This window comes from Microplitis mediator, chromosome 10 (genome assembly GCF_029852145.1).
Source record: "Microplitis mediator isolate UGA2020A chromosome 10, iyMicMedi2.1, whole genome shotgun sequence".
Lineage (NCBI taxonomy): Eukaryota > Metazoa > Arthropoda > Insecta > Hymenoptera > Braconidae > Microplitis > Microplitis mediator.
In genome coordinates this window covers 12180328-12192403 of record NC_079978.1, presented here as the reverse complement: position 1 = coordinate 12192403, position 12076 = coordinate 12180328, and the positions used below count along the sequence as shown (strand labels likewise).

General features: G+C 30.0%; 2 protein-coding genes across 2 annotated transcripts; both read left to right on the top strand.

Annotated features, from left to right (window-relative positions):
- The first annotated feature begins 1198 nt into the window (after positions 1-1198).
- Positions 1199-4727, top strand: LOC130676311 (uncharacterized). The gene is made up of 5 exons (XM_057482464.1): positions 1199-1351; positions 1955-2086; positions 3113-3292; positions 3921-4669; positions 4719-4727. The coding sequence occupies exons 1-5, from the start codon at positions 1222-1224 to the stop codon at positions 4725-4727; spliced, it is 1200 nt and encodes a 399-aa protein (XP_057338447.1). The 5' UTR covers positions 1199-1221.
- Positions 4728-4823: 96 nt separating this feature from the next.
- On the top strand, positions 4824-7933 carry LOC130676113 (uncharacterized). The gene is made up of 2 exons (XM_057482110.1): positions 4824-5900; positions 7478-7933. The coding sequence occupies exons 1-2, from the start codon at positions 4964-4966 to the stop codon at positions 7891-7893; spliced, it is 1353 nt and encodes a 450-aa protein (XP_057338093.1). The 5' UTR covers positions 4824-4963; the 3' UTR covers positions 7894-7933.
- Positions 7934-12076: the final 4143 nt, after the last annotated feature.

The window sequence follows — 12076 nt, the reverse complement described above, 5'->3', positions numbered from 1 at the left end:
TAAGCTGTTTCCATAAAATTGGAGAAGAAAGAAATTACTCTCAAGTCGACTGCAAGTTGACTTTATTTAACTTGTATGTCAAATTTTTGCAGTTATTTTGACGTCTGGTTACGACAGTAAATTTATGTTGATTTTTGAATCAGGGAAATTCAGGCTGATAATCATATTGAGATATCCAAGGTTGATCAGCGAAAGTTTGCTTTTATTTCGTTGCAAAATATTGGTCGTAATTTTCGAGCAAACTGAATTCCGAGCTCGCCTAGTCGATCCTCATTCAAATTGACGACAGATAAGCATCAAAGTTCAGTTTTCTGACAACAATATTACTGCAACATACATCAGTGAAAATTAATCAATCAGAATCACCGGAAACGTTATTCTTTAATATTTGCTGACGATTTACCGTCCAATTCCAACCACCAAATTTGGTCAAGTTGAATTTTCAAGTTGACGTTAAATTGCAATCAAAGTGGCTATTGACGTAATCACCCTAATAACACAGTTTGCTGTACAAAAGTTTCCTTGAATTTATGCTATTCAATTTGACGTAAATTTACTACCCGAATCAGAATGCAGATTTACTTTAAAGTTGACTAAGAAAAATTTGTCGTCGATTTTCAGGCAAATTTTTATACCCATTTATTGTTAATTTGACTTGAAAAATTGTAAAGTATTTTTTCGCCCTCAATTTGTTGACATTTTTATGTACAAATTTGCTTACTTTCTGAAATATTAAGAATGTGAACATTGCGAACTTTTTTTTTTCTAGTAAAAAGTGAGCTCTAAATTAGGCAAAACTGAACAACAAATTTTTCTTTACATCTTTTGCTGTCAAATCGTCAGCGAATTCGAGCAGCAAATTTCAGGCAATTTCAGTGACATATTACTGTCAATTTCAAGCTAAAGTAGCTATTAGGGCAAATCTTCTAGCATAAGATCACCATACCCATGATAAATAACACGGACGATTCTTCGCTGTAAGGTGTGACCATGAATACCAGCCTTAAATTGTGTGCTGTCTTCTCATTGACGATGAGTACCGTACGAAGCAAATCACTGTTATGAGATGGACGCACACTTTCCCGGTTCCGGTTACGCTATAGCCCACGACTGAGTGACTCTTCGAGTGGATAGCGTCTAATCAGCCATTTTAATTGATCGTCTTTCTAACGCACAATCAAAAAAATCAGGTCGGAATTATTGGAGTTTTCAGTGATCACAATGACAAAATTATTTGCTTTAGTACGTAATAAAGCAAAGCACTATTGCGTGCATAAAAGTCGGCACATATCCGAAAATAAAAAAAGAGATAATATTTGTAAAAAGAAAATTAAATTTATTTGCCAGTATGGTAGGTATCAATCAATCTTTCGGCTTTATATCTCCTAATTATTACAAATAGGTTATTATTAACTTTATTTTCGTAAAAAATTATTTGCTAGGTAATAAATTACTATTAAATGAAGTCTGTAATAACCTCAACCAAAATAATCCTCGATTGATCCTCCAAAGACAAAAAACCTGCATGCCAAATCCAGAACCCATTCCTCTCATACTCCAAACAAACTGTCATGGTAAGTGTCATATATTTATATGTATTTTTTGAGGATACTCAGTAAAATAACCTTGCGGAATATATAAGAGAGGAAAAATTAGAATAATATCTGCTGGTGTAAACATTTAACAAAAAGAGACAGCAAAATCTGAACTCGGTGATGTTTTTCATAACGTTTTTTTAATATTAGACTTCGCAATTAAAAAAAATATTTCTTCCATAAATTTTTTTTGTCTATTTCTTATTAGTTATATTATTCTTATTTGAAATGAATATACTAATTTTTATGAAAATTTATCTACAACCGACAAAAGTTTTTAAATGATGACTTTTATTATGGAATATTATTGGATTGTTTACAACCATAAGATAATCATTCACAATTTTTTTCACTAACAGAGAAAACTGTAACATTTTTGGATAACAATAATGTCGAGAATACTAAAAACATTCGGGTGACGTCAAATATAACAATATCACCGATCGATTTAAAGATGTTTAAAGTCTCGCAATCAAGTACACCTAAAATAAGTAAGTATAATCTTAGTGACGTGAAAGTTCTTATTATCATTTATAATGACCGAGGTATTTATTAAGAGTAAAAAGAAGTAACATTTTGAGCGCAAATTCAAATTTAATATCAAACTAAATGCTAAAACGTATTAGTGTGGGTTATTAAATTCTCGTAATGAAAAAATTGGCACTATCATAATAAGACCTCAAGATTATTGCTGAAACTGAAATTGAACATTTTTGCTCTGATATCAAAAATAAGCAAATAATGATATTGATGGAAAAGTGGTTTTATACAAAATTATGAAATTTGAGCATTCAAACTTAAGATATTTAGCATTTAGGTATTTTTAATTCTAGTTGTGGTTACATGGATAAAAATTACTATCAAAATAACCGGCGATTAATCTTAAAGATACGGTTATTCTGTTAAAATCGAAATAAATGTAAAAAAAAAAAATTGTACTAAGGATAAAACAAAAATTTTTTTATGTGTATGGATATGGATTTTCGAAGTGTGTAGAATTTTCATACCACTGGAAACCTCAATCAAAAATAATTAAACTATCGGTATTATGGAACTTCTATTGCACAGTAAATATCATTACATTCTAAATAATGCATTTTTAAAGAGTAAGAAAAAAAAAATATTTTGCAGTCTAAGACTTTGAGTCATCATGAACTACTAAGATTATAAATAACTAATGTATTTTTTTTTTAAACAAAATTTTTGAAGTAGTTAATGACATTCGATCTAAACTTAATTCGTGTGCTAAAGTATGTCTAACGATTTGTCTGTGAATTTATTAAAAAAGAAAAATTTTCATGTCTTTTAGTAATATTGAGAATTTATCAGGGCGAATGCCCCGTCAAAACCTGACCAAAGCTTTGAAAAGTTTTTCCATACATCATATTCTAAATTTTCTAACAACTTTTTTTAATAATTTGAAATTTCATCAATAAATTGAAAACATCTTATTTTCTTGAACCTCACGATAAATTAGGGTTTAACATTAATTTACATGTGTTTTTCGTAACTTTAAGAGCTAGAAATGTATCAGAGAAAAGTATCAAGTGCACATCACGTCAGTCAGTCCAGTTGTGATTACGCAATGGCAGATGACATTTCCACTGTAATTCCAAGTATTAACCACAATGACGAAAGAATTATGACTAGAATCCGTTCGTGTAAGAATAATAAGAAAGTATCTGCAGATGAAACCAGTGAGTTACTTACTTGAATTAATGTATTTATTAATTAAACAAAAACTTTTTACAATGGAATTTATTGAGTTCATAATCAATTTTAATTATTTTGTTTTTTAAAACTTAATCATTTGGGTACTGCATGATTTTAATATTTACACGTAAAAAAATGAGTGGTCGAATTTAATGCAGTATAGTCCTTAACATTTTAATACAAATATGCTAACGGGCATGAAATATCTACTATTGATAATACTTTATATTATAGCAGTACAGTATACAAAAAACTTTATAGTAGTAATCGTTATATACAGAAAAAATAATTTTTGGACGCAAGAAGTATTTTGCATCATGAAATGAAGAAAAAAATTCTTAGTGAGAAAAATTTTTTCTGTGTCCCAAAAAATTTTTTTTCACTTTATAATGTAAAAAATTTTTCCCAGCAAGTAAATACTTCTTGCGCCGAAAAATCTTTTTCTTTTGTACATCACATTATTTCAAGTTAACCTATATATTACTAATTTCTAGAAGATATATTCTCGATTATAGTAAATTCAACTCAATATTTTGTTACGTGTATAGTTAAGATCACCTAATTTATATTGGGTTAATTTCAACGATAGTTAGTTTAAATAATTTTATACAGGTCTTACAGAAAATGAAATAGAGGAATCAGGAGACGATTCGGATAAATCTTACAAAGCTACAGAATCTGACAATGAATCCATTGAGAATGAAAGCGAACTATGCGAAGATCAGTCTGAGGATGAAAATGGAGACAATGACTTACACAATAGTAATTTACCTCCTAGAGTTAGTCAGGGATCTCAAAATACTTCATCGTCACTTATAAACTCATTCAACATGCCCGGAAATTCTGGATGGGATGACAATGACGTGATCGCTGAATTGACATGTAACAAAGGGAATTCAAAAAAAGACTTTTGTATTTTTTGTAAAGAAGAAATCTTGAAAATTGCTCGTCATTTCGAAATTAAGCATCGTGATGAACCCGAAGTTCAAAGTTTTTTAGATCTGAAAAAAAAATCAGCTGAACGTAGGCGTGCAATTGGAATGTTACGAAAAAAAGGAAATTTTGAATTTAATAAGAAACAAACGTACAATCATAAAGATCATAAACCTGGTGTGATTAAAGTTGTAAGATGTCCCAATCAAGAAAGCAAACAATCTGGTGGGAATTTTGCACCATGTTCAAATTGCAAAGGATGGTATACAAAAAACAATCTTCGTCATCACTACCCTGCTTGTAAGGGTAATGCTGCCAATAGTAAAGGTATTCTTGCTAAAGCACGTAAGCTACAAGGGCAAATACATCAACGTGCTTCCAAAGATATGCGTTATAAAATTCTACCCGCAATGAAGTTAAAAAATCACGTTCGTCTCATCAGATATGATTTATTGATTATTTTATTTGGTAACGAAGAGTGTATGAAGTATAAAAAGCGTAATCTCGCTCAAATGATTCGAGGAAAATTAAGCTTAATTGCACGATTTTTTACGGTAGTGAAACGAAAAGAGCCTACTGTTAGTGACTTTGCTTCTATATTTGATCCGATAAAATATCATGCAGTTATTGACGCGATCAACGAGTTTGCTGGCTTGGATGAAGAATCTGGGTATTATCAAGTCCCGTCTAGAGCTTCCGAAATTACTACCAATATTAACAAAATGGGACAGATATATATTAGTGAATGTATTATTAACAACGAAGATGAAAAAAAACAAAAGGTTGAAAACTTTTTACTTCTATGCAAACAAGGATTTGCCAACATCATTAATAGAACTGTGATGGAAACCAGAATAATGCAACAACGTCAAAAAGTTATCGAACTACCTCGAACAGACGATATACAGCGATTATCTGAGTATTTAGATAAAAAAATCAGCAAAAATCGTAAAAAATTGAAGACCAACTTTAGTAAACTCGTATGGCGTGATCTAGCTGAAGCATTATTAGCGCAACTGCAGTTATTTAATCGAAAACGTGCGGGGGAGTTAGAAAGATTTGAAATTCAGGATTACGAAAAAATGACATTCATCACAGAAAAAGACGAAGGTTATGAATTACTGTCTGAGTCAGATAAAAAAGCAGCCAAAGAATATGGTCGTGCTACAATATGTGGTAAACTACATAAAAATGTGCCATTGCTGCTTAATTCAAAAGTTCGAAAAGGTCTTATTGAGTTGTTGAAATTTCGTACTGAGGCAGGAGTCAGTTCTAGAAACCCATTTGTTTTCGGGATAGCAGGTTATTACAAAGATTCTCATCTCTGTGCTAGTACTGTTTTAAGAAAATTTTCGGAAGAATGTGGAGCTGAAAGACCAGATTTACTCCGTGGCACTGGACTCCGTAAACAACTTGCTACGAAGTGTACTGAGCTACAGCTAAACCCCGGAGAAGTTTCAAAAGTAGCTGACTATTTAGGGCATGATATAAATATTCATAAGAATATTTATCAACAACGTGCTAAATCTGATATACTCAATATGTCTAAAATTCTACATATAGCCCAAAAACCAGATCGTTCATCTGATGATTCAACCATATCTATGAATTCTACACATAACTTAGAGACTGAAAATTCAACAAATGCAAGTTTTCCAGGTATACATGAAATTATTTTTTCATATATTTTAGTTGTTATTTTTCTTCTATTCAATATTTTACTTAAATGAACAAAAATAGTAATTGATTCACTTAAAGTTCTTAAAATTTTTGAAGCAACCATTGCCGTGACTAAGCTTTTTCTTGCATACGTAGAAGTCTTAAAGATTCTACGAATATATTTCTTCAATAATCGCTTGAGAAATTTTTTGAGTAGATTGTACAAACGTAACATATTTTTTAATTTTGCAGACTGCTATTTTTGAACAAACTTTGCGACCAAATATGATACTTCCAGTGTTCATCATTTACAGAAATTCAATAATTTTGAACTTATTTTTTTTTTTTTAACAAATTAGCAATCAAAATTTAATAATGTCACTTTATTTCAAATTTTTTTTCACAAATTTATACTGTTTTATATAATTTCATTAATGCAATTTATAAAAATAAGATATAGTAAAGGCTTAAACTTAAATAGTCGCACTGGGTTTACTAATGAAGTCGATTTAATTAATATCGATGTTTACTAGTATTCATTTATACACTCGGGTGTGTCACTTTAGGGTAATTTTTGCCCTTGATATAAATATTAACAACTGTCTCATCGCAATTTTGTATTTCCCATTTAAACAATATGGGAAAAACTTTTTAAGCTTGGAATTTAATACCTCGGGAATGGCTCATCGTACAAATAAGTTCAGGACAGATTTCCGTAGCGAATAGAATTCTCTACAAAAGTTTCTTTTCATTTTTTAATAAATTCATCTTATTAAAGCTTTCAATCAAATTTATAATAAGTTTCGAGATCTTTTTATTTTGCCGGCGAAACCATCAGATTTAGCCCAAAATTTTATAAAATATTTTTTGTAGACCATTTCATCCTCTACAAGTTATCTCTGACGAAGTCTTTTTGAATTTTGCATAACTTTTGAGTTATTCTCATTTTGATTCCAAGCTTATATAAAAAATAGTTTTCTGATCGATTTTAAGAGCCTAACATCAAAATGAAAGTAACTAGAAAAAAATGCGGAATTTAAAAAAATCAGAAATAATTTGTCGGGAATAAAATTGTCTACAAAAAAGATTTCACAAAATTTTGTGATAAGTCTGACAGTTTCACCGGAAAAGTCAAAAGAAGTCGAAATTTACTACAAATTTGACTTTAAGCTTTAATAACTTTTGAACAGATAGATTTATCAAGAAATAATACGAAACTTTTTTCCGTAGAGCGTTCCATTTTCTACGTAAATATATCTTGAACTTATCTATACAATGAGCCATTGCCAAGGTATAAAATTCCAAGCTCAAAATTTTTTTTTCCTATGGTATTATTTAAATAGCGAATAGAAAATCGCGATGAGACACCTGTTAATATTAATATTAAAGGCTTTAATTTCGACTATTATCGACAAGATAATAAGGTAAGACAATTACCTTCCTGCAAGTACAGGAGCTGTTAATGTGTTGAAAAAAAAGTTGCCCTAAAATGACACGACCTAGGATGCACACATAAATATTTGACTTTTAATTAACTTTTAAGTACTTTCATTGAAACGTATGCTATTATATTGCAGACACATCGAGTAATAACCAGTCTCATGTTGACGATCATCAAGATAAGAGTGATACTGTTAATTCATCAAAGGACTCGAATTTCAAAATTACATCTAAAGCTAAAGTTACTTTTAAAACACAAGTAACAAAAAATTCAGCTGAATCTAAAAAAATCACTCGAGCTCGCTGGAGTGAAGATGAAAAAAAAACAATTCAACGTTACTTTGCTGAGTATTTAAGAACGAAAAGCCTTCCTTCGTTTCAACTAATAAAAAAATTTAAAGCTCAGTATAATATTTTACCAGGTCGCAGTCCACAAATTATAAAAACTTATATAAGTAATTTTCATCGTACGATGCCGAAAGTAAATCAAATTAATAAGAGCGAAAAAAACAAAAGTCAATTTCATTCAAATGATAAAAAAAATTACTTTTAATCACTTTAAGCTCTTATTTCTATTTTCTTTTGCTTTAAAAATTTTGCAACAATTTGAAATCAAAGAAACGTTATTCTTCTGTGATTTTTAATTTTCAATATGTATTGCATATATGTTCAAAATATGTAAGTTTTTATAACATTAATAAAAATTATTTCATTAGTAAAATTAGTTTCCAATAATTTTGAATTTTGATGTGAGGACCCGAGTCAAAATTAAAACAGTAGTTTGAGCCTCCAAAGCCTCAGTTCTTTTGATGTTGCACTTGCCGCTGAATGTAATATGTTATTTAAGTCCTCGATGTCCTAAAAGTAGCGTATGAAGGAGTAAATCACCTTTTTAAAATGGTATTTTAACCCTCTATGGCCTACCATTTATTTTAAAATGCTATTTAAGTCCTTGATGTCCTAAACAAAGGGCATGGAGGACTTAATCACCTTTTTAAAATGGTATTTTAACCCTCCATGGCCTACCATACTTTTAATCTGTAACTTCGAATGAGCTCAATTCTTTAGCATGATATTATTGTTATACATAAAGATATTTCCAACTGATCATGAGCGTCCGAGTAGCATTGCGGCAGTGGTTGTGCTTCATATTCGTAAGGTCGTGGTTTCGAATCCCGGCGGCAGCAGATTATTTTTCAGCAGTTTTTTTCGAATTCTTCGGCAGTTTCCGTTTTCCAATACTTCGTTTGTATTTATTGTTCATATAAAATAATTAATTAATCATATACTAATAAGTCAAAGGCTCTAATTATTCAATTCGAATTTCGAATGACATAGTACTATTCCATTCGAACGCCTACTCGTATAAGTTTAACTATTATTATTAATATTTTAATTTTTGTTATTTTTTAACTCACAACAAAACATTTATTGCTAAGAAGTTATTTTTGGAATTTTTAAATTTCAATTTTTTTTCGATCATGGTGGCTATTTCTAATTAGTGGCCCCCTTTTCCCTTCTGTTTCTTCACCAATTGTACGCGATCCGATGAGAGTCTTTCTCGATCTATAAATTTAGGCTCTGGAGGCTCATTTTACCTTTTTAAAAAGATGATTTGAACCTAAACTCGGTAAAAGTGGACAAAGTTACCACGTTTAGGTTCAAATTACCTTTTTAATACATGGATCTTCATATTCTAAAAACATGATTTGAACCTCCTTACCCTCATGTAGGATTTGGAGGCTCAAATCACTTTTTTAATTTTGACTCGGAGAATAAAACAAAATAACCATAACTTTTATAAATAGATGAAAAAGTTGGCTACACTTAATTATTTCTAAAACTTTCTGTAGCTTGGCGCTGATTAAAAGTCATAATCATAATTAAAAGCATGACCACCATAATAATAATAATTATAATAATAATAGTTTTTATTCAACGCATGCCTGATTATCGCGACTTCTCATATCTGCAAAGCAAACCCTAGAAGACCGATTACTGATCGGTGGTTAATAATTCGTCATAAAGCAAATGGCGTCCCATGTTCCTATGTTCCTCAACAGCGTGTGTTTATGGGGTAGTATAATCAATCTAACAACTTTCATGTTAGCGTCAACGTATAATTACGTTGGTTATATTTTATAAATTAAAATAAATAAGAAATGAGTGATAAGAGAAACCAAGAACTAGTATCATATTGATCCCCACCTGATTTAGGGTTTACTTTGCTGATATAATGATTCGCAAAAATCAGACATTTGTTGAATAAAGTATAGTGCATAGCACGTGGGATAAGTCTTCATCCGTCAAACGTAATGTTCTTAGCACTCGTCTCCGGTGCACACTAAGCACTCGTTGGCACTCGTCGTGTGCACCTACGATTCGTGTTAAAAACAATGTGCTTCCCATTTAAAGACTCACCTAACTCACTCGCTATGCAATATACAACTAAAGACTAATAATAATATTTCTTACAGACTAATTAAAGTTCGTTTAACATTAGCTTCTTATGGAATGTTCATTATAACAATACAAAAAATTGACATGGAGTCTTTTTTGTAAATAATTTTATTTCCAACAATTTATTCCGTACAAAATTTGTTGGACTCTTGAAGACTTCTTATTTATTGGCATTGAAATGTCTTCTTTGAGAAGTCGTGTTCTCACCATTTATAATTGATTGTAAAATTAACAAAATTAGATGATTGGAACAAAAGTTATTTATCCACAATTATCAAATCTCAAAAAAGTCATCTACTCATTTGAGCGAAAACTACCAATCAATATTAGTATTTATTTGGCTCAAAAATAACTGTTAAATAATTAAAGAAAAATTTTTATTTAAATAAGAATTTTCTTTTTATTTAAGTAAGTTAAAGTCAGAAACTGGTTGCATGTTTAGACTCTTCTAGATGATCTATTTTTCGGATTTTTCAAAAAATTGATGAATCGAGAGATAAACTTCCTTCAAAAATAATAAGACTATCAGTATAGATACTGTAAAAAAATGAAGAATCAATTTGGTGTGACCAAGAACTTAACCCGGAGCCTCTTGACTGTGACTCAGCACTCTACGACGTAAGCTGTCAAGTTCTTACATATTTCAGGATTTATTTACTTATGAAAATATGGATTAACGGCATTCGAAATATATGATTAAAAAAAAATAATAAAAGCTAATACTTTGTTATTTCGGTTCGAGTCTCAGAGAATACATGGCCACTCAAAATCATGCACTGTTAGAAGTATTTATTTGAGCCAAATAAATATTTATTAATAGTTAATTAATGATTTATTAAATAAGATTTATTTGGGCCAAATAAGCCATTTCTTAATAGTTAATAAATGGCTTATTCGAATAGAAAGAAATGACACATGAAGTTAATTAAGTAAGGTTATGACAAATAATTTATAGGACTTTAATTTTATTTTTTTAAAGAAAATAATACACACAATTAATGTTAATTGAAGATAAAAATTATTGTACAAAAGATAAAAAAAATTGAAATATTATAATAAATTTTTACTAACAATCACACTCATTCCATTCAAGGTTATAACCGTAACTTCATGTGTCAATTCTTTCTATTCAAATAAGCCATTTATTAACTATTAAGAAATGGCTTATTTGGCTTAAATAAATCTCATTTAATAAATTATTTATTACTTATTAATAAATCTTGTTTGGCTCGAATAAATACTTCTAACAGTGTGTACATGCAATTGGTATATAATATTGTCTATCCGAGCCGAAGGCGAGGGTGGCAAACACACGGATTGACATGTCTTCACTTTCTCCTTGATGTGTATACGATTTTTCACCAGTTCTACAACTGAAAATTTAAATTTTCACCTTTGTTAATAGTATGTATAACCCATGAGTTAAATTCTACCCTTCGTTTTCTTATAAAAAAAAAGATCAACTTTTTTTCCTCTAAACAGAAAATGTATAGAAAATTTTTGATGTAGCTATAATGTCACTCTTATATAATATTAATACCATTTTGAAGTCGAACTTTTGAAACAATATAAATAATGAAAAAAAAATTATTACCGAAAAAAAACCCTGTGCGGTTATTTGTTATAAGCAAAAAAGCGCGCTTCACGGTGTAATCGCGTAAACAAACGGCTCTAAAAAGAAAACTATTGGATAAAGTTGTCGTAACTCTTATTTTGGAGAGAAGAATCATGAAAACTGTTGAGCAAATTTCATACCAAAATATTTAAAACATTTAAAGTTATTGATTTTAAGGTAAAAAACGCAAATGTACAATAATTAGCTATAACTTGTAATATATAAAAATAATCGACGCCAACCCGTGGATAAATATTATTTAAAAATAATTAAAAAATTCCTAGTGAGCAAATTTTGGTGACATCTAAGATCAAAATGTGAACACTGACCGAACGATTGATCCAACGTATGGATTATGGGAGAGATTCGGATTAGACATCTAGAGTAACGGCCGCGTTTTGTATTTTGAACGATTTCGATTTCTGATCAAAAAGAACGATTATATCGCGATCAATTATGACGCGTGAACAACAATCCGCGTTTTTATTCAACAATTGAACAAGCCGAAGCTTTGGCAAGGGTATAATCAACGTGTTTTAATGATGTTCGAGTAAGATCTATTTTTTTGGATTAAACAAGCAGAGTAAGTTGCTATGCGTTGTGATAAATGTTATTTAATTAATTACGCATGATAATTAGATGCTATAATTTGAACAATTGA